The sequence below is a fragment of the Chenopodium quinoa genome, unplaced genomic scaffold, assembly GCF_001683475.1.
Source record: "Chenopodium quinoa cultivar QQ74 unplaced genomic scaffold, ASM168347v1, whole genome shotgun sequence".
Classification (NCBI taxonomy): domain Eukaryota; kingdom Viridiplantae; phylum Streptophyta; class Magnoliopsida; order Caryophyllales; family Amaranthaceae; genus Chenopodium; species Chenopodium quinoa.
The window spans coordinates 1069272-1093062 of NW_018744874.1; the positions used below are offsets into that span (position 1 = coordinate 1069272).

General features: G+C 38.9%; 2 protein-coding genes and 1 pseudogene across 2 annotated transcripts; 1 reads left to right on the plus strand and 2 right to left on the minus strand.

The window, feature by feature from the left end:
* Window positions 1-95: 95 nt before the first annotated feature.
* On the minus strand, window positions 96-15347 carry LOC110704859 (annotated as a pseudogene).
* Window positions 7793-9139, plus strand: LOC110705040 (peroxisomal membrane protein 11A-like). The gene has a single exon (XM_021882862.1). The coding sequence runs from the start codon at window positions 8127-8129 to the stop codon at window positions 8862-8864; it is 738 nt and encodes a 245-aa protein (XP_021738554.1). The 5' UTR covers window positions 7793-8126; the 3' UTR covers window positions 8865-9139.
* LOC110704860 (probable LRR receptor-like serine/threonine-protein kinase At3g47570) lies at window positions 14987-18150 on the minus strand. Its single transcript, XM_021882675.1, has 2 exons — window positions 15388-18150; window positions 14987-15233 (listed from the first exon to the last, which is right to left on the minus strand). The coding sequence occupies exons 1-2, from the start codon at window positions 18117-18119 to the stop codon at window positions 14987-14989; spliced, it is 2979 nt and encodes a 992-aa protein (XP_021738367.1). The 5' UTR covers window positions 18120-18150.
* Window positions 18151-23791: the final 5641 nt, after the last annotated feature.

Here is a 23791-nt window from a genome sequence, read left to right on the forward strand (position 1 = left end):
TGAATAGTGCCAAGATTCCAAATTAGAAGATCTAGGAAAGTCAATAAATATTATTATGGACTAAAAAAACATTGATATGTTAGTTTTTCATCAGGTCACTTGAACAAAGCACAGTCTACAGAAGTAGTTGTAGAACTAATACATGAAGTTCAAAGAACAGAGAACAGAAAAGACAGAAAACAACTTACAGGAACATGACTTCAGAAAGTTGTGCATCACTTATCTCTAGATAAGATAATTAACCTTTAATAACACCATTCATAGGATTGGATCAAAAATCACTGATTTTCCAATATTCTTATCAGGACCTGGGAGCATCAGCTGGTCCTCTGCCATATGAATACGAAATAATATTGTCCTTCTCTCTGCGATTTGCATAACTTGGGAGCTTGTTCTTGATTGAAGAGAGCAGCAACGTCACTTATGTCCAACCTATCTCGTGGGAGCTCAGCAGAGCAATAAAGTCCAATGCCAAGTATAGAAATCAAAGCCTCTAGCATCATACATTTATATTCTTCATCTTCTACTAAGCCTTCAAGAAGAGATGGATCTAAAATCTCGGTTACTTTGTCAGGTAGGGCTTCTTTCACAAAGTGGTGAAGGCTCAAGCTTCCTTTTAACATGTCATTAGTAGGCCTCCTTCCTGTAAATATTTCTAGTAAAAGTATCCCAAAGCTGTAGACATCGCCATATATAGACACTTCATTTCCCAAACCATATTCTGCAATAACAATTCACGCAAATGTTATGATCATGAAGATGAGGTAACTACATGCTCCAAAAGTCCATCTGAAGTCATAATTTTACTGAACTAAATGTAAGTGCGTGGATGAGGAGAGGGATTGTTAGTTACCTGGAGGAGCGTAACCAATAGTTCCCCGAACTCCCAAAGAACTAGATAGATTGGAATTAATGTCACTGGTGCTTCTTGAGAGAAACTTTGCCAACCCAAAGTCATTGACATGTGCTACCATATCATCATCAAGGAGAACATTGCTTGGCTTCAGGTCACAGTGCACTAGGGATACACCACAATGATGATGAAGATAATCCAAGGCTAAAGCAACATCAACAGCAATATTGATTCTTTGCTGAAGATTTAAGTTTCTTGAAGCATAGTTTGCGCCATTAATTCTATTGATTTCTGGGTGCAACCAATCTTCCAAACTCCCATTTACCATATAATCATAGACTAGAGCCTTGAAATCCTTGCCTTGGTAATCAAGACTTGAACAGGCTGTTATAACTTGAACAAGATTCCGGTGTCTAATGTTCCGGAGTACCTCACATTCAACGATGAAACTTTTGGAAGCACCATGGTGCTCTAGTTTAAACAACTTAATGGCAACAACTTTCCTACCATGGTTCAGGCTTCCCAGGTATACGGTCCCAAAGCTGCCGCTGCCTAATATATTTTCAGAAGAAAATCCGTTTGTGGCTTTTACAAGGCTTTTATAGGACAAATTTGTAAGAGAAAATTCTGAATCATCTGATGTTATGGGTTCCTTGTTTCTCTTTCTGCAGCAAAAGACATATACTGATACAAAAACCAGCAATAAAACAGCACAAAACCCAGAAAGAGATGCTAATATTATAGTCATTTTCTGTCTCAATCTTCTTTTCTGGATGTTAAAGTTGCATTTTGGCAACTTTAATTCAGGTAGACCTCCGCAGAGCCCTATGTTACCGGTTGTTAAAACACCAGTTGCATTCTTAAAGATTCCACCAGTGGGAACCTCGCCTTCAAGGTTATTGTATGAGAGGTTAAGCAATTGCAATTGGAATGTCCCCAAATAGTCTGGAATTTTACCAGATAAATTGTTCTGTGACAAATCCAACTTACTAAGACCCTTCAGAGTCTCCAAGGTACGAGGAATAACACCTTGGAAAGCATTTCCCCCCATAAAAAGGAATTCTAACACTACACAAGAGCTAAGAGTGCTTGGTATTTCACCGGACAACATGTTTTCAGAGACATCTAAAGCACCTAGATTACTCAGTTTCCCAACTTCTAAAGGGAGGGGGGCCCTTAGGTTGTTATCATTCAGATATAGTGCAGTAGATAGTGCAGAAAGACTAAAAAGTTCTGAAGGTATTCTACCAGTAAGATTGTTGTAGGAGAGATCCAAAGCTAGCAGGTATTTACAGTGCCCTATAGTAGGAGGTATGTGGCCTTCAAAACTATTAGCAGATAAGATTAGGACACTAAGCCTAGTTAAGTTTCCAATTGAGGATGGTATGTAGCCTGATAGCTGGTTAAAACTAAAATCTAATTCTTCTAGGTAATGGAGGTTTCCTATACTCAGAGGAATGACACCAGAGAGTTGGTTCCCCCACACGTTAAACAGCTGCAAGTCGGCCAGGTTTTCTATACAACTTGGAATTTCTCCACCTATCATATTATTATCTATTACAAATTATGTAAGCATTGAGAAACTGCAGATAATCCTTGGAAAATTGCCTTTGAAAGAATTTTGACTCAAGTCAAGTACATTTAGGCTGGTGGCATTGACCAAAGAAGAAACAAAGTTCAAGCTACCAACTTGGCCAGAACCAAGGAAGTTGTCAAAAAGCAAAAGCTCGGAAAGCATAACTAGTTTCTCTAGAAAAGGAACTTGCCCTTGAAGTTTATTGGAGCTAAGTTGAAGAATTTCTAAATTTGAGGCGTTGGATATTGAAGAAGGAATGAGTCCAGTAAACTGGTTATTGTGTATAGAGAAGTACCTGAGATTCGGAAGCATGTTGCCTACGTTTGAAGGAAGGCTCCCTTCAAAGTGATTCTCTCCCAAATCTAGAGTAGTCAAGAATGAGAGATTAAAAACAGAGAGAGGAACAACACCAGATAAGTTATTTGAGAAGAATGAGAGAGAGGTAAGGTTTTTCAGTCTGCCGAGGTTTTCTGGGAGTTTTCCAACCAATTTGTTTCTACCAATAGAGAGTTTAAGTAGGGAAGATATGTTACCCAGAGACGGAGGAATGGTTCCTGTCAGGTTGTTTATTGACAATTGAAGAATTTGAAGCTTGGACAGAGAACCAAGCTTGGGTGGAATCTGACCCTTCAACCTATTATTTGAGCCATCTAACACAACAAGGCTAGAACAACCAGATATACTTTCAGGGATTTCCCTTTGAAATAAATTATCAGAAAACAAGAGATACTGTAATCTATGCAAATTACCAATTTCAGAAGGGATTGAACCTGTAAAGCTGTTATTTTGGAGCTGCAACTGCTTCAAAAAGCTTAAATTTCCTACATGTAAAGAAAGGGAACCAGTAAGCTTCAACGATTGAAGGTCCAGTCCAGTCACTCTTTTATGCCGGTTACTACAAGTAACCCCATGCCACTTGCAAAAGTAGGCAGTGTCATTCCATGATCTCATCACACCTAAAGGATCATCAGTTATTTTGGCTTTGATTTCAAGTAATGCTAAATGATCAGTCTCCATGTGATAATCAGCCAAGGAGGACTGAAGACAGTTACAGAAGAGAGAGGTGGCACAGAGAACCATGAGAAATTGTTTGTAGGGAAGCCCCATACTACAACTATATTTGAGAGTATTAGTTTCTAATTGCATACAGTTGAAAAAAATGTCTTGTCATTCTATATAAACCAAGGCTAGTATATTAACAAAGGTATCCACATTTTTACCAGATATACTAAACTAAGATAAAGCAAATGAAGGACTCCCTATTAGTGAATATCTAGGAAAAGCAATGGTGAGAACATGGAGAAGATTACCACCAAATAATTTAACAAATGATCGGTGATTAAAAAAAACAGTCTAATTTATCCCTGTGATCAAACTTCAGAAAGGGACATGAACTATTTTTTAAAATTTAATTTTTTTTATTATGTGCTTTTGGTTCTCTAAAGATCACTAAGACAGTAAGAAGTGTAAAATAATCTCCCCAATAAAAGCATACGGTCCAGTCTATATTTTTTCTTATAAAAAAGACCAAAGGATTACATTCATATTCATGAGTATAATTTTTTAATCCTTAAGTCTTGTATCAAACATTCAAACTTATGATTATCTCCTTTAATAAAACAAGGTACACCTACTTTCTCCCCCAAAACAACTAATCTGACAACTACACCGAAGGTTATTATATTGATTTTTCTGTCCTTTAAGGGGAGTAAAGTAGCAAATTAACAAGAACACTGATAAAAATATGATCTAAACATACACACTGATGGTTAAAATATGATCTTACTATACTTACCTTCCTATCTAACATCATACTCTATGGTCTCTTTCTATAAATCTTGTCCAGGGAACCAAAATGCGCCCTTAGAACTGAAATAATGGTTCCGAACAGACAAGTAATGATATCAAGTAGTTAGAAAAACTTATTTTAACTTCACAGGAAGAAATTCACAGTAGTCCAAACCTTAAGGGAAAAAAATATTATCAGACCACAAGCATCTCTTGAAAGAATAATCCCATTAAAAATAGAAAATGTGAGTCGAATAGAGAAAAGTGAAAGAATAACTATAGAGATTAACATTATTATCTCATAACCACCAAACAAACATGGGACTTTATTATAAATGGGATAGAATTTCCCATTCCCATTTTCTATTCCCACTAACCAAACACCCTCTAGCTTTTATAATTAGTTGGTCCATAATAAATGGGAAACAAGTTTATTTAACAACCACGACTAAATGCTGAACAGCAAAGTTTTCTTTTTGAAAAAGACAGCTTTCTATATCTGTTGGAACCATCTAGTATGAAGCAAGTAGGTTCAGCAATATATGCTCATTCATTGAATGGATACACACATGTACACCATGGAGGCATGGACTCCACATCACAGGAAGAAGAATGCAGCATACTGAAACAGGAAGCAAAACCAAACAGAAGAATGTTTGCAACAAAACATCTGTATTTTTTTATAATCAACTATACCATATAAACCTGGGTTATGTATCACACAAATATTTACATTCAACCATGAGTTTTCCACTACTACAATACATATCCAGAAAATTTTGGAGTAAAATAGTATACCTCTGCGACTCTGCTTTAAGATGGATATCTTCACAACCACAAGGCAAACTCCATGGATGGTACACCTTTGTCCCTTAATATTTGCTCCATTTGACCAAGGGGCAAACAAAAAGGGGTTGAGGGAGTAGGACTTAATCGTTAATAACATTATTGTTTCATCAACCACCTAAACTAATTCAAGAGTTTGAAAGAATCAACCCACCTGCATCTAACTGATAAAAATTGATTGATTAACAAGAAAGAATATACTAGTTTGAGTACTATTTCTACAAGTATAACCAAAATATTATCTCAACATTTTCAGCTAACGTGCTAGAAATCAAATACGCCAAAACCTGTCAAGTTTCATCAAACAAATCCCCAATAGTGATATTTCAAAAAAAAAAAAAAAAAAAAAAAAAAAAAATCCCCAATAGTGAAATTAAATTCCATTATTTATTTTTAAAGCAATTTCTACAAGCTACTTTACATTTTTCATCTTCCTAATTCTCCTTAAGTTGCTATGCATCTATGAAAAGATCACAAACAAGCAAAAAATCGAACTGTTTTCGATAAATGGACAAAAAGGTGAGCAACCGACATGTTAAACTGAAATCATTCAATAATCCCACCTTTTAAAAAGTTTGAGATAACTCTTATGAATAGAGTTTATACAATTATACTCTCTAAAACATATACTCTCTAAAACATTTATTCATTTATCTCCCCTCGTTACTTATAATAACTACTACTATATTTTAACTCTTAAAAATAGAGTGTGGACATTTATACACCTAAAATATTTGTTTGCATATTTTCCTCATTAATGCTTCTAAGTTCTAACGTAAGGCCAAATAGAAAGACTGTCCTGCACATGACTAGAATTTGTTAAATACACCCGGGTGTAATGTGCAACCGGAATTTTTTTTGTTCATTTATAAAATGAGTAAAATTTATCGAGCAAATTACCCGGGTGTACGGTACATCCAGGTGTACAAAAAAGGCTCTCGCACATGACTGACTAATTCACTATGCGCAATACAATATTCAGCTGATAATTGGTGATATCAGATCGTCCACAATCAAAAACATGTAAGCAGTCTTCCAAAAAAAAAAAAAAAAACATGTGAGCAAATTTAATAACTTATCCTAATTATAGAAAAATAAAGAGTAAATTTTGCATGATGTAACTCTAGTATCATGATTTCTCCAATTGATTAACTTGATAAATTCTGAATGGGAGTTCAACCCTAATTACTCAAATTGATCAAATAAATGTTAAGAACTACTCCACTGTCAGACAATAGATGCATTCCTAAACCAGTGATAATCAGGGAAGAACAAAAATATTACAGATAATGTTGTCAGAATTCTAATTTCATGACTATTGTTAATGCCAAATTTGTCAATCATACACCAACAAACTAAAATAATACATTAATTATTTCAAATTACAAATTTACAAGCAACATTTTTGATGAATTGAAAAAATTAGCAGTAATTACTTACCAAAATTGCAAGAACTCCATATCATCTTCAATTGCTCTTGGATTCTTCGTTTTAAATCAATCAACTTCTAACGTTTTTACAATTCACAACAATTAAGTATCGAAGTATGTCGTCTCAAAGAAGGAAAGAACATATCCATCTGAAAAAAAAATAAAATAAAATATATATATATAGTGGTCAAATAGTGTGTTGGAAAATAGAAAAACTAAAACAGTGCATCAACTGTTAAAGTTTTAAACAAAGGTGGTACGCTGGTACTCGACTACTCGTACGGTCATACCATTTTGGATTAGTGTCCCTAAGTGGTCTATTTCAAAATTCTTCTCTTTCATAATAATTGCAATAATCTCCGCTCTTGAGGCTCTCTAAACACTAAATAAGGTCCTGTTCTATTCACCTTTAAAAAATAATATTAGGTAAAAATAATTTCAGTTCAGTACTAATAAGTTCAGTTCTGTAAAATTAATTTCAGTTCTGTAAAATTAATTTCAATTCAGTAAAAATAATTTCAGTTCAGTAAAATAAGTTTAGTTCAGTAAAATTCAGTTTTATAGAAAATCAGTAAAAATAATTTCAGTTCAGCAAAAATAATTCCAGTTCAGTTTAATTAATTTAAGTTTAGTAAAAATAATTTAAGTTCAACAAAAAATAATTTCAGTTCAGTAAAAATAATTTCAGTTCAGCAAAATTAAGGTGAAGAGAACCAGGCCTAATAATAATAATAATATTTATAATAATTTGATTTTATTAATATATGAAAAACATATATTGCTATGTAAAATATTTTTGGATTGGTCTTAGGCATGTTCTCATTACATCAAACTTTTATATGGAGTAATAAATAATTTTAAACTTTTTGCTCATTATTTTGCAAATGAGCAAAAATTCGTGTAAATGAAAAAATATGCTTATATAATAGCCGGTTGTACGAAATCGGTTTTTGTTAAAAATTGTCTTTGACAAATACTAGATTAAAATGATGCATGTAAAGCAATTACAATGGGTACACATTTTTAACATTCTAAATTAAAACCCTAAACCTAATCCTTACCTTAACCCTAATTTTTTTTTCTATTTTTTATAAAAAACATCCTTAACCCTAAATTTTATTTTCAATGATTAAACTTTAAAAATTTCTTATTTATTTTTGGTTATTCAATAGTACTGTTACAAGCTTGTAGTGAAAGTAAAAAGCACATAAAATACATGTAAAGCAATTACTTGTACAATTATCTCTTATAAAACACTATCAATCAATCAACGATATAAGTTTATATAACAATACAATTCCAAAAAATTTACCAGTATTGCAAAATTCAATTCCTCACCTTAATAACTCGAGGATCCTACCGAACACATACTACTATACTAGTCTTTTAAAAAAAAATTGAGAAATAATTTAGTTCGTTAAAGCTTCCTTTCCAGTTTTAAGATTTTTCGGGATCAATTCTCATCACCTGTTGGCACGCAAATCAAAGCACAAAATCCAATAAAACGACGTCGTTTCAAGCTCCCTCAAAGGCCCCAATCAATCGGTCAATAGAACCCAAAATCATACACTCTAAAACGACATCGTCTCTTTTCTGAACAATCTCTAATCCAAAGGAAACTCCATCATCTTCAATGGCAGCAAAACCTTCGAAAGATGGAGACTTCCTGAAGCATCTAGAAGCTTACTTAGCAAAACGCGATGGAGTCGACAAACTCCTCAAGATATCGCGATACGCTTCCAAATTCATCATCTCTTCTTCACTCCTCCCCCACGCGCACCCCCTCACGCGCCGCCTCAAGTCGTTTGAATCCTCCGTTGGTCTCAGCCGAAAAGCCTTTCGCCTCGGAAAATTCATCCAAGACGTCAACGCGCTACGCTCGGTGGCGCGTGAGAAAAATCAGAGCCGTCAATTTCTTCTACTCTCTCTCCTCGCGTACGGTGGAGAAGGAATCTACTACTTCGTCGAACAAATCGTGTGGTTGTCGAAATCTGGTTTGATTGACGCGCGTCACGCGCGTGAGCTGCAGAAGGTAAGCGCGTGGGCGGAGTTTGTCGGGTATATTGGGAGTATTACGTTGAAGGTAGGAGATTTGAAGGAATTGGATGAGAAATTGAAGTGTTTGAATTCGAGTGTTGAGATTGCGGATGTAAGAGATGAGAATTGTGAAGAGGAGAGAGAAAAATTGAAGGTTTTGAGGTTGAAGATGATGATGAAGAAGATGTCGATTTTGCAGGATTTTGCTGATGGATTAATGGCGTTGGCCGATATTCGGGATGGTAAAGGAAAGATTTTTACTCCGTTTGTTCTTTCTTGTGCTGGATTGTTGTCTGCTTTGATTAGTACCCACAAAAATTGGGTTTCTTATTGATTTATTTATGTTAATTTATTGATTTTTTAGGGTTGAATTGGTGGAAAATTGATTAATATTACAGTAATAATCTTGTATTTGTGTAATAATACTGAAATCTGGAAATTGAATTGAATACAAAAATTATTTGCAATTTTTGTGCAATGTCTTTTAGCAAGTAGGAAATGTAGACGGGATTCGATCCCAGTTGATATCGGCTTGTGCAATGTCTTTGTATTTGGGTGTTTAAGGAACCAGAAGGCAATATATGAGAGCTGGTTGATGTTTGTATACAATTCCAATGTTGTACTAACAAAACCAGTATAATTGAAAATCTTGGTTTTCCTACCAAAAAAACTTGTGAACTTGATTCACATATACATTTCTAGTCGAGGAAAATAATCGATTGCTCGTTAGCTGACTTCATGACTGGTTAAATAGATGCACATTCTCATCTGTACCAATTTGGCTCTGATATTATGATAACAAGTTATGAGTGATAGGCTTGTAGCCTTGTAGGTAGCAAGGTTGTTCCTCCTTCTGTGCATGGAGTTGAATTTCGATGAGTTTATATGTGATTGAAGATAGTTTGACACTAGCACCGTGCATATGGAAAATTCATTCTGTGTCTTGGGTTGAAAATTGGTTTCAAGTGTCAATAACTGTGATCTTCAGCTCTTAAATACGGAGTACATAGTGACTTATGCCTTCTGGTTTTCCGAGTTGCTCTAAGTCTCGAACTACTGTGTCAGAACTGGACAAAAGTTTGTGTTTGTTAACTGAAAGTTGGAGTTTTGGTTTAACCTAGCAAGCATCCAATTAAGGCAGTTTCATGTTGATGATCTTGATGAGCGGCTTTCACAGTGGATCGAGCAGCTGCAGATCAACTTTCTTTCTGAATCAAATGCCTTACTGTTTGTGGACCACTGAAATTAAGGTTAGTTTTCTTGAGTGTACCTCTGGAAATTTTCTTTACTGAATACTCTGTATCATTTGTTGGTTCTGCCTTAATTCATTTTGTGCATTTACTCGAAAGAATTTAATCTTTGTTACAATTTTGTGTTATAGAATATGGATATTTCTCTGTATAGTTTCTGTCCTTTTTTGACCTTGTGAATGAAATGATAGTTACTTTGATGTTAAGTTATTGTGCCTTTCCGTTCAAATTATGGCTAGCTTTTGCTTAGTTCATTTTACTTGGTTGTGGAAGAAAATTTTAACTCACACTACTATGCTGTACCACAATGTATCCTTGTGCAGTAGCTATATTTGTATCTGTATTCTTTTCTGTTTATGCCAGTGTGTTTAACATAGGTTTCCTGCATGATTGCACCATAAATGCTATTTTTTTTTTTTCCGGATAAGCTGCAGTTTGATTTTTGTAGAATTTTAAGTTCGGGCTTTCATGATAACTGATGCACATATTACATAGGGTACACACTACACAGAGTAACCAAAATTACAAAAACAGAGAACTTGGAAATGCCGATCCATTTATCATCTCTAAACAAGATATATATGGAAATATTTCGCTGGCCTCTAGGTATCTCATGAAAATGGATCTAAGATAAGGAATTAAAAGTCTCATTGTGATACATCTAATTAATTAAATCATCAAAATAATATAGGCTGTATTCTGAACTAGATGGCTGCTTTGCTGTTCTGATCTTGAATCAGAACTCATAAGCACTAGTTATTAAAACCCCCTAAAAAAGCCTTTAAGAGAAGTCACTGAAGAATATTAGCTCATCTTGTTCTTCATGTCCATCACATCACTAGTTTGCTCGTGGGAGGCTAATGTTATTTAGACATTGATCACCTTTGTGTTCCTGCACCCAGAAGATTAAAGAGCTAACAAATCTGATATAAAAATTTCACTAAACCTCAGCTAGAGATGTAGTTGAAGAAGTAATCCTGCAATTTCTCTTTATATTATCATTTGTGAGGAAACATATTTTAAACATTACCTGCTCGAATTCTCCTCCTTTGTTGTAAACGAGTTCCAAGGAGCTTGTTTCTGATTGATGATAGCTTTGTAGCTACGTCACTTATGTCCAACCTTTCTCTTGGGACCTCAGCTGAGCAAGAAATTGCTATTCCAAGTATAGAAGTCAGCGCCTCCAACATCAAGGCGCTGTCTCGCTTGTCTGTTTCCTCATGGTCTATTTCATCAACAAGGACATGATCTAAAATTTCGATAACATTTTCAGGTAGAGCTTCTTTGACAAAGCAATGCAAGCTTAGGCCCCCCTTGAACATGTCGTTTGTAGGCCTCTTTCCTGTAAATATTTCGAGTAATAGGATTCCAAAACTATAGACATCACCTCTGGTAGACACCTCATTTCCCACACCATATTCTGCATGTAGTGCCTCTTATGTTATAATTGAACTAACATTTAATTATATGCTAAATGTTTGTTACAGATAGCTAAAATAGGATCACTACAGTACAGGTAGTTAATATATATTTAGAGATAGGTGTAAGAGCAATAGTTAATTACCTGGAGGAGTATAACCAATGGTACCTCTAACTCCAATAGAGGTAGATTGATTGGCTTGAGAATCAGTGATGTCTTTCAAGAGAAACTTGGCAAGGCCAAAGTCTCCTACATATGCGACCATATTTTCATCCAGGAGAATATTGCTCGGCTTGAGATCGCAGTGAACTATGGAGGTGCCACAATGGTGGTGAAGATAATCCAAAGCAAATGCAACCTCAATTGCAATATCAAGTCTTTGGCGAAAGTTCAAGTTCCTTGAGGTATCATTTGTGCCATCAGCTCTAGTGATTGCCTCAGTTGGATGGAACCAATTGTCTAAACTCCCATTCACCATATACTCAAAAACCAAAGCCTTGAAATCTTTGCCTTGATAATCAACACTTGAACAAACTGTTATTACCTTAACAAGATTCCGATGTCTTATGCTTCGGAGGACGCTACATTCTGCCAAAAAACTCTTGGAAGCACCACGATTTTCAAGGTTAAATATCTTGATGGCCACTGTTGATCCATCTTCTTCAAGAATTCCTTTGTATACGATCCCAAATGAACCAGTGCCAATTAAATTTTCAGAGGAGAATCCATTAGTTGCTTTAAGAAGGGTTTGATATGACAAATTCTGGAAATTATCTGAATCACCAGAAGATGTGGGTTCCTTAGGCTTCCTTCTAAACCAGCAAATATATGATACCACAAGTAAAGCAACTAGTAAAACCACTCCCAAAATTGCTGAAAGAATTACTACTGTCAATTTCTTCTTGTTCATCAGTCTTCTCTTCTTGTTGGTGTTGTTAAATTTGCAGTGTGGCAATTTTAAGACTGATATGCCTCCACAAATTCTATTGTTTCCAATGATGGAAAGATTCTTTGCGTTGTTGAAGACTCCACCTATTGGTACTTCACCTTCAAGGTTGTTGTATGATAGGTTTAGCCTCCTCAAATTGAGGCTTGCTAAAAATTTTGGAATTTTGCCAGATAAATTGTTGTATGACAAATCCATCTCTAGGAGACCAGTTAATTTCTGCAGTTCACTAGGAATAGTGCCTTGGAATCTGTTTTCATCCATGCCTAGGAGCTCTAATGATCGGCAACTTCCGAGAGAGCGTGGTATCTCACCTGATAGCCTGTTACCGGAGACATCTAGAGCTGCAAGGTTTTTCAATTGTCCAACTTCCTCAGAGAGAGATCCAGTTAAGTGGTTTCCATGTAGAGAGAGTGCAATAGTCAAGGAGGGAATGTTATAGAGTTGTGAGGGTATACTACCGGTAAGATTGTTTTCAGACAGCAATAATCCTATTAGTGACCTACAATTTTCAAGAGTTGGAGGTATTTGGCCTTCAAGGCTATTATTATACAGGGAGAGCATTGACAACTTGGTCAAGTTTCCTATTGAGGGTGGAATGACCCCGGATAATAAGTTATCATTTAGATTTAGAAGCTGGAGATTTTGGAGCTTTCCTATCCCTTGAGGAATGACCGAAGATAGTGCATTTTTGCTAGCATCAAAATATTGTAGTTCTGCTAAATTTTCTATGCAAATTGGAATTTCTCCCGCTAAGCTGTTGTCACTTAATACCAAATAAGTTATTGATGTGAAATTGCATATAATTTTAGGAAAACTTCCTTTGAACTTATTTTGATCTATCTCAAGCCATTGCAAATTAGTGGAGTTAGCCAAGGAAGAAACAAAGTCCAAATCTTGAGCTTGGCCATACCCAAGGGAGTTACTGTAAAGGACAAGGTGAATAAGGTTTACTAATTTGTGCAGAGAAGGAACTTGTCCTCGGAGATTGTTTTGTGACAGATCAAGAACTTCTAGATATGTGGCATTAGATATTGAAGCTGGAATATGTCCAGTAAATCGATTATTGTATATAGAGAACCACTGAAGATTTGGGAGAGTATTACCAATATCTGGCGGAAGGTTTCCTTCAAATTCATTTTGGTATAAACACAAGTATGTCAACAAAGTGAGGTTAAAAATAGAGGGTGGAAGTACTCCTGAAAACTTATTCTCACATAAATTTAGACTGGTTAGGCTCTTTAGTTTGCCTAGACTATCTGAGATACTTCCAACTAAATTGTTTCCACCTACTGAGAGCATAGAGAGGGATGATAAGTTCCCTAAGGATGAAGGAACATTGCCTGTTAAGTTATTTCTTGTTAACATAAGAAATTGCAAATGTGACAGGGAACCAACCGTTGGTGGGATTTTCCCCACAAACTTGTTTAGGGAAAGGTGTATACCAGTAAGGCTGTAGCAATTTGATATATTAGATGGAATTTCCCCTCCAAAGGAATTATTAGACAGCCGGAGAGTTTGCAACCGATGCAAACGGCCAATCTCAGGTGGGAGTACGCTGCTGAAACTGTTATTTTGAAGGTTGAGTATCCTGAGGAAGCTTAAATTACCAAGATGAGGGGAGAGGGTACCTGTAAGTTTTGAGGAATGCAAGTCAAGTACCGTTACTCTCCTGTGTTGACCACCGCAGGTAACTCCATACCACTCACAAAATGGGAGACTGTCATTCCACGAGCTCATGAGGTTGAGTGGATCATTGCTTATTTTGGCTTTGATTTCAAGCAGTGCTATCCTGTCTGTGCTAGTGTTGCTGGCTATTGAGAATTCAAGACAGCAAAGCGCAGACAGAGAGAAAATGATCCAGTATAATAAAGTGTTTGGGGTTGACATACTTTTTTTTTTTTTTTTTGATTTTTTTTGGGAGATATTATTTGATATAACTATCCTCATTGAAGCTATTCACTTATCTTTATATACAGATGCAGTAGTCAACGGTCGTAAAATAAGTTGCTGAAATGAAACGACCAGCACATTACTAGAAATGGTAGGGATATGCAAATTGTGGAGGAGCTTAGCCTGTTTATGAAACTTTGAACCTCCAAATCTGAACACCTTTCTATTTTTGGTGTTTTTAATTGACAAGTTGAATAATAATACAAGAGAACTTGGACTTGCAAATTTAGGTGTGGTCCATGTACTCTAAAATATCTTCACTGTCTGCTGTAAGTGATTGGTAGGACTTTGGCTTGAAAATGAGTAAAGTGAAAAATGCATGATTTTTTTTTTTTCTTTTGACAGCTAACACAAAACAGTTAACAGACTAAAACTCTGTTAGTACTTGAACCGTTACTTTACCCAAAATTTGTTCTTTTTGCTGAACAAGGGTGGATCAATTAGTAACTTTGCCTGGGGTTTTACCTGTGAGAAACTGAGAATGTCTCTTTATTGAATTTTACTTTCTGGTTCTTTAATTTGTTTAAATATAATGTAGGGTATACAGGATGCATTTTTGCTTTACATAATTTCTGGCAATATCATTGAAATCTAGACCGTTTTGTTTTTGTAAAATGATGCTTGTAGAGTTGCGCGCTGTAATTGAATGGACACAACGAACCTAGAGATATCATCCAATGTATTGTCTGATTGTTCACATGATGGAATGTTGGCATGCTTTTACTTAATTTATTTTGATCAATTGTGAAAGATTCCACCATTTCCTGCTTGTATGCAGGATTGCAGAAATTACTTATGTGTGCCATTGAATGTTATACAATGCTAGCAGAAAAACAATCCTTCTCGATGCTCTTCAATATACCAGAATACTTGCTAGGGTGCTAGATTTATCCTCTATTTTGTGCACAAGTGCCAAAGAGCTTCTTGCTAATTAAGGATAGCTTTGCAGCAACATCACTCATGTCCGACCTCTCTCCTGGGACTTCAGAAGAGCAATGTAGTGCGATTTCAAGTATAGAAATCAAGGCATCCAACTTTGCGCTGCTGCTCGCATTTTCCCCATTGTCTAGGTCTTCAAGAAGAGCAGGATCAAGAATCTCAGCTACATGTTTAGGTAAAGCTTTTTTCACAAAACTGTGCAAGTTCAGACTGCCTTTTAATATGTCATTAGTTGGTCTCTTTCCTGTAAATATTTGCAGTAAAAGGATCCCAAAACTATAGACATCGCCGTTGGTGGACACCTCGTTTCCTAGACCATATTCTGCATGTCATATACATACCTCAATACGATATATTTATATTGTTTACATAATTATTTGGAAATGCAGGGTATAGCAAGTTACCTGGAGGCACATAGCCGATAGTTCCTCTAACTCCAATAGAGCTAAATTCTTTGCCATGAGAGTTGGTGATGCATTTCAAGAGAATCTTGGCTAGGCCAAAGTCGCCTACATGTGCGACCATGCTTTCATCAAGGAGAATATTGCTTGGCTTGAGGTCACAATGAATTATGGAGGCACCACAATGATGGTGAAGATAATCCAGAGAGAATGCAACATCAACTGCAATGTCAAGTCTTTGGCGAAAATTCAAGTTTCTCGTGACATTTATGCTCTCAACTTGATTGAATACCTCTGTTGGATGCAACCATTCTTCCAAACTCCCATTAACCATGTACTCATAAACCAAAGCTTTGAAATCTCTACCTTGATAATCAACACTAGAACAAGCTGTTATTACCTTTACCAGATTTCGATGCCTGGTATTTCGGAGGATGTTGCATTCTGCCGTGAAGCTCTTAGAAGCCCCATGGTACTCTTGCTTGAATATCTTGATGGCAACTGTTGATCCATCGTTATCAAGGCTTCCCTTGTATACAACCCCAAATGTACCACTGCCGATCAAATTTTCTGAGGAAAATCCATTTGTGGCTTTAACAAGGGTTTGATAAGACAAAAAATTATCTAAATCACTTGAAGTTAAGAATCCCCTAGCCCTCTGCCTTTTCCAAAAGCTACACAATGACAAAAGTATAACCACAAGAACTCCGAATAACCCAGAAAGAATCGCAAATGTCAATCTCTTTCTGTGCCTCTTTTTACTTTTTCCGGTGTTGTGGCTCCAATTACATCGGGGTAACACTAAATCAGATATGCCTCCACATAGTCTATTGTTCCCGGATATTAAAATACCAGTCACATTGTTGAAGACTCCTCCTATGGGTACTTCACCTTCAAGATTATTATGCGACAGATTAAGGCTTTGCAACTGGAGGCTTGTGAGAAATGTTGGTATTTCACCGGATAAATTGTTGTGTGACAAGTCTAACCGAAGGAGACCCCTTAATGTTTGTAATGCACTAGGAATGATGCCACTGAAATTGTTTTCTTGCATGTTTAAGAACTCTAATGATACGCAACTACCAAGTGAGCTTGGTATCTGACCTGATAGCATGTTATGAGAGACATCAAGTTTGTTAAGATTGTTGAGCTGCCCAACTTCTTGAGGGAGGGTCCCAATTAGATGGTTTCTAGAAAGATTGAGTGCAATGGATAAGGCAGGAAGATTAAAAAGTTGTGATGGTATCAAACCATTAAGCCTGTTTTGAGAAAGATCTAATTCTATCAGTGATTTACAATTTTCAATAGTTGAAGGTATTCGGCCTTCAAGGCTATTATTGAATAAGGAAAAAATAGACAATTTGGTTAAGTTTCCAATAGAGGGCGGAATAACTCTGGATATATGGTTACCATTCAAATTCAAATAAATGAGATTTTGGAGCTTCCCTATACCTTGGGGAATGACCCCAGAAAGTGTGATGTAGCCAGCTGAAAAAAATTGCAATTTAGCCAATTTTTCAATGCAAGTTGGAATTTCTCCACCTAATTTATTGTAGCTTAGAGATAGAAATCTAAGCGATGAGAATTTGCAGATGGTCTTAGGAAAAAATCCTTTGAAGTTATTTTCAGCTATCAAGAGCCGTTCTAAATTGGTCGCGTTGGCCAAGGAAGAAACAAATTCCAAATCTCCAACATGGCTATAGCCCAGGGAGTTTGTGTAGAGGACAAGTTCAATAAGGTTTGCTAATTTGTGCAAAGAAGGAACAAGTCCTTGAAGATTGTTCGCTGACAAATCAAGGACTTCTAGATTTGAAGCATTGGAAATTGAAGTTGGAATATGTCCACTAAACCAGTTATTGTATAAAGAGAACCATTTTAGTTGTGTTAGAGTGTTACCTAAATAGGAAGGTAGCTCTCCTTCTAAGTCATTTCGGGCTAAACTTAGATCTGTTAGTGAAGAGAGGTTGTAAATTGAAGGTGGGACTACCCCGGAAAATTTATTGCCCTCTAATACCAAAATGTTTAGATTTTTAAGATTGCCTAGCCACTCCGGGATCCTTCCAACCAAATTATTTTCACCTATGTGAAGTTTAAGGAGGGATGATAAGTTCCCAAGAGATGAAGGAATGTTTCCAGTCAAGTTATTCCCTGTTAAAACAAGGTTTCGCAAATGTAACAAAGAACCAAGCGAGGGTGGGATTGTTCCAACCAGATTGTTATAAAAAAGGCGTATATCATTAAGATTATAACAACTTGATATATTTGTTGGAATTTCGCCTCCAATGGAATTATTATTCAACCATAAAAACTGCAACCTTTTCAAACAACTAATTTCTTGTGGTATTTTTCCACCAAAACTATTATCTTGAAAGTACAACTCCCTAAGGAAGCTCAAATTACCAAGGTGGGGGGAGAGGATACCTGTGAGCTTCGAGTTACTCAAGTCAAGTTTCGTTACTCTCTGATGTCTACGACCACAGGTAACCCCGTACCACTCGCAAAAGTGAAGGGTGTCATTCCATGAGCTCATCACCCCAAAAGGGTCATCCCTTATCTCAGATTTGATTTCAAGCAATGCTAGCTTGTCTGTCTCGTTGTTCCCAGCTATCGAGAGCTCAAGATGGCAAAACAAAGTCGCAGCCAAAATTATCCTGAAAAATAAAGAAGACGAGTGTAACATGTAAAGTTTTGTATGTGGATCGGAAAGGGCCATAACTAGCTTGGCTTGGTATTACATACTAAGTTTACAGAAAGGAGACATTTTATTCAGATGTTGTAAAGGCACATGTAGAGGGCAATTTGAATATTACAAATTGTTAGGATATAATACCCTAAATTAATATCCTCTTGTGATTTTAATACATAATAAAAATATACAATAGGGACTTATATACCTTGTAACATGATCTTGATAGTAAAGACTTTGACTTTCCAATTGGAACATGGACTAGCTAGATCGATGGACGAATCTCTAAGTCAACCTTTACATTTATTAATATTTTTAAGGCAAAACTCAAGCAATGATATTCAACATCTTATTAATCAGTTAATTAACTAATTTATAGTGGACAAAGACTATAAATGAAGGTAACGTTAATCACTGTTTAAGTCAACTTTTGTGTTTGCATAGATACTTGAACAATATGATGCACAAAGTACTTAGTATTACTTACTTCCTCTGTTTTTTTATATTTGCAACATAACTTTTTTTATCACGCTTATCGATGAGGTGATTAAATTAGGTAAACGAATGAATTAAGCTATGAAATTTAAACTGTAGCAACTTATTCCTTCCTTAACATGCGTGTCAAAGGGGTGTGTTGCAACTAAATAAAAACAGAGGAAGTATATATGAAATGACTACCGTAGATTTAGTGGTTTAAATGACTATGATAAAATTTTCACGGGTAATGACATTTTTGTCTAAAAGGAGATAATTAGAGTATTAGACTGTGAAGTTGGGGCATATGTCTCGCTAAACCAAAAACAAAATTACTACATCAAGCAAAATAATCAGGTTTAACACTGTATAGTTCCTGTTTGGGTCCAATTTATCTAATTGGGCCTAGTCATGTATTTGGGTCCAATTATCTTATTGGGCCTGGTCACTAAATGACTCCATATTCCAAGGTCAAGGCCCGAGCCTCCAATCAAGCCAAGTCAACCAAGAGTCCTTTGGTTCAAATTGCCATGGTCAGCCCATGACTATTTAGAGGCCCAATTACTCTCCTCTCATCATGTGCAAAGGTATAAAAGCCTTCAATTCATTCATTTGTATAGGACAACACAACAAAGCCTCAAGCAATAAATCTCTTGCATAGCTTTTTCTCTCAAAACACTGTTTGACTTCGGCATCGGAGGGGTCTTCCTCGGATCCACCCCCGAGGCCAGTTTACGTGTTTTAGTTGTGCAGGAAACCTTCGGCCCAGCATCAATTGGACCGGACCAGTCTTCAGCCACTTCAGCGGGCCTTCGGCAAGGCCCCATTGTTTTCATCCGAAACAATTTGGCGCCGTCTGTGGGGAAGACTTTCAAAAATCTTTAAGCCAAATTTCTAATCAAAATCATCTTGCAATCATCTTAGTAGCAATGGCTAAGAACCGCAAGAGCAAAAGCCTCCGTCAAGGAGCAGGCGAAAAGCCTAAAACTCCTACACCATCACCCTCACCGGACCGGAACTCTCCCAAGGGTGCCAGTTCGGGGGGAGGATCATACAGGGAGGATTCCCTTTCTCCCGTAATTCACAACTCTCATCATAGGCCGAGTCCCTCTCAGTCTAGCAGAGGTCAGTCCGATCATAGGACTCATTCAGTGCCCCAAAGCCAACCATCGACCATCCGCTCTCATTCCCACACTCAGCCGAGGACCCCTTTGACGGGGCCCAGCTCGGAGGAGGTGGCAAGAGCGCTGGCAGTGCTCATGGAGGCAATGAGGGCACAAAATATGCCTCCACCTCGCGATCGAACTCCTCCGCATACCCGGCATCAGCGGAGGAAGCTAGATCATGATGATGGGAAACCTCCTTCCTCCCGGGAACTGGAAAAGTGGGAAGAGGATACCTGGAGAACTGAAAGAGAGAGGAAAAAGAACCCTCAATTTTTCAGAGGATCCTCAACCTCTCAACCAGAAACGCATAAGAGCAGCAGCTCAGCTTCTCGGCCAGAATCTGCTCGCCGAGAGCAACCTGAGACTGTTCGCCGAAGCGTCCTCGACCGACTCGGCGGCAAGGAACCGAGCGTGCACAGTCGCCTCTCGTTCCCTGCAGCCGAGGCCCAGACTTCCCAGCCAAGGACGAAAACCACTCTTACCTCTCTAAGAGGGCGGAGCGCGGTCCCTTCGGCCAGGAACAAGGGCAAGGCTGTTATGCTACCCACCAGTTCCCCATTCGAGCAGTGGATACTGGAAGAGCACGTGCCCACGGTTAAAATACCGTCGCACATCACATATGATAGGACTTCGGATCTGAAGGACCACATTGCCTCGTATGAGGCTCATATGCATCTTTGCCTCAGATCCGAAGCGACTTGGTGCAAATATTTTCCAACCACTCTAAAGGGGGTCGCGCAAGCATGGATCTCCAAGGGAGCGAAACAAGGCTCTATAACAGGGTGGGAAGACCTGTCCATCAAGTTTAAGAGCAAGTTCTCCACGGCAAATCGCCGAGAGAAGACCACTACAGAACTCATGGGTCTGCAACAAGGGGAGGCTGAAAGCCTCCGAGACTATCTGACCCGTTTCAGCAACGAGTCGTCCAGCATCTCTCAGCTGGACCAAGGGTTAGCCGTTTTCACCCTTCAGCACGGCCTCAGAGCAGGGCAGTTCTCCGACTTCATGGTCATGAATTCACCCAGGACCTTGGAGGAGGCGTTGAATGCTTCGGATAAGTTCATCCGAGCTGAAGAGTGGAACAAAACAAAAACCCAACCTCAATCTGGGGGAGGGAAGCAAAAACAAACACCCTTGTCTGAAGGCCAAGGCCAGAGGACAAAGGGAAAGGCGAAGGCCTCAGAACAATCTTCGGCCAATGAGCCGAAGAAGGAAAAATCTGCCTCATACACATGCAGATACGAGTCCTACACTCCGCTCTCTCTTCCACGCGCCAAAACTTACAGCGTGACGAAGGAAGAGCAGAGTTACCAAAAGCCGAGACCACTCCAAGAGTGGTATCAGCGAAAAAATAAAAATCAGTGGTGCGAGTTCCACGAATCTCCGGAACATATCACTGAGGAGTGTATCCAGATGAAGGACCAGATCGAGGACATGGTCCGGAAGGGATACTTGAAAAAATACATCGCGGATCACCGCGAGAAAAAGAAGGTCGAGAAGTCAGCAAAGGACTCTCGGCAAGACCTCGACTTTCCCCGGAAGAACAGTAAAAATGCGGAGGGAAAATTCTCTCCGATCAATGTTATCTCGGGAGGAATATGCTCTCGGAGGGAACACAAGCGACACCTTAGGGCTCTGACCCACCAGGTGAACAATGCTGACATTCAACCTCCCCAGTCGCCGGTGCCGAACATGACGTTCACAGCCGCCGACTGCCAGGGGGTAACGTTCCCTCACGAGGACCCGTTGGTGATCATCGCCACGGTGGCCAACCACGACGTCAGCAAAGTTCTTGTTGACGGCGGCAGCGGCAGCGGAGCAAATATTCTGTTCCGAAGGGCCTACAATCAAATCAAGCTGAAGCCCAAGCACCTTACGCCGGTACTATATCCATTATTCGGATTTAACAGGGCTTCAACTTACCCAGATGGGAAGGTGACACTTCCTGTCACCATCGGCTGCGATGAGGCAGCCAGGAATGTCATGACTGAATTCTTGGTCATTGACGCTCCTTCAGTGTACAACGTGATTTTGGGGAGACCCATAATTCACGAGATCCAAGGGGTCGTCTCAACTTATCATCAGCTGATGATTTACGTCTCAGACGCCGGCTTCCCCGAAAGGATCCAGGGCAACCAAAATGATGCCCGAAGGTGCAACTACCTCAAGCCATCCACTAGTCGCCCAGATGACGACGACAAGGATGAGGAGGAGAAATAAAAAGAAAGAGAGCCCAACACAAAAAAGCCGAAAGGCCTAAGTGCCTCGGCCCAAGGTTCCGTGCCCAGAGAAAAAGGGCCAGAAAGGGAAAAGGCTAGCTCTTCATTTGAGCCGAAAGACTCAGAGAGCCAGCCGAAGAACAAAAAGTCTGGGACGCCTGCTGACATAGACAACAGGCCAGATTGTGAAGAGTCCAGTCCATCAGCAATGGACATGGACCAACAAACTGAAACGGTCGAGTTGACCGAAGGAGACTCTGAGAAATGTGTAACGATTAGGATGGATCTTGATCCGAACACCCGTTGTGAACTTATTCAACTCCTTCGGGACAACAGAGATGTGTTTGCTTTCTCGACAGCTGATATGCCCGCGATAAGTCCAAACCTCATCTCCCATAAGCTTAACGTTGACCCAACGTGTCGACCAGTTAAGCAAAAGAAGCGGAATTACTCCGCTAATAAGAACCGAGACATCGCAGCCGAGGTCAAAAAGTTGTTGGAGGCAGGCTTCATCGAGCCTTGTCAATATCCAGAATGGCTGGCAAATGTGGTGATGGTTCAGAAGGCCAATGGTACCTGGAGGATGTGCGTTGACTTCACGGACCTAAATAAGGCTTGTCCGAAGGATTTCTATCCCTTGCCGAGGATCGATCAGCTAGTCGATTTGACAAGTGGCCACGCCTTGCTTAGTTTCATGGACTCATTCTCGGGGTATCATCAGATCTTCATGCACCCCGACGATCGAGCAATGACGGCATTCGTCACGAACGCCGGGGTGTACAATTATAAAATGATGCCCTTCGGATTGAAAAATGCGGGGGCAACCTATCAAAGGCTGGTGGATCAAGTTTTCGCCGATCAAAAGGGCCGAAACATGGAAGTCTATGTTGACGATTCGATCGTCAAAAGCAAAAAATCTGAGGACCATGTTAAGGACCTGGCTGAAACCTTCGCCGCCTTAAGAAAGCATCAAATGAAGCTGAATCCGAAGAAGTGTGTCTTCGGCGTGAAGTCAGGGAAATTCCTTGGGTTCATGGTCAGCAAGAGGGGGATTGATGCCAATCCCTCCAAAGTCAAAGCAGCGCTCGACCTTCCTGAGCCGAAAACATAGCGGGATGTTCAGCGGCTCACCGGAAGAATGGCAGCCCTCTCGAGGTTCATTTCCAGAGCTTCAGATAAGGGGTTACCTTTCTTCAAAGCCCTGAAACACCCGAAAACAAAAGAGCTCGTTTGGGAGGAAGAGCAAAAAGAAGCCTTCAAGCAGCTTCGGGAGCATCTGGCTCAACTCCCAACGCTGGCTAGCCCAGAAGAGGGAGAATCTTTGTATCTGTATGTGGCTGTTAGCCCAACCACCATCAGTGCAGTGCTGCTGAAGGAAGAAAGCAAAATTTAACAACCGATCTATTTCGTCAGTCACACTCTGACGGATGCCGAGACTCGCTACCCTCTACTCGAGAAAGTCGCTTTTGCGGTAGTGGTAGCTGCTCGGAAGCTGAGGCCCTATTTTGATTGCCATCAGATAGTGGTCTTAACTGATCAGCCGCTGGAAAATGTTCTCGGCAAAGTTGAAAAATCTGGTAGGCTGGCCAAATGGGCTTTTGAGCTCACCCGAATTCAGCATCAGCTACCAGCCGAGGGCTGCCATCAAGGCTCAAGCTCTAGCGGATTTCTTGGCCGAATGCTCGTACCAAGAGACGCTAGACAATGAAAGGAAAGTCTGGACCGTGTTTACGGATGGATCCTTCACCGTAAATGGTTCGGGGGCAAGGGTAGTGATAACCTCTCCCGAAGGCAAGTCCTTTGAGTA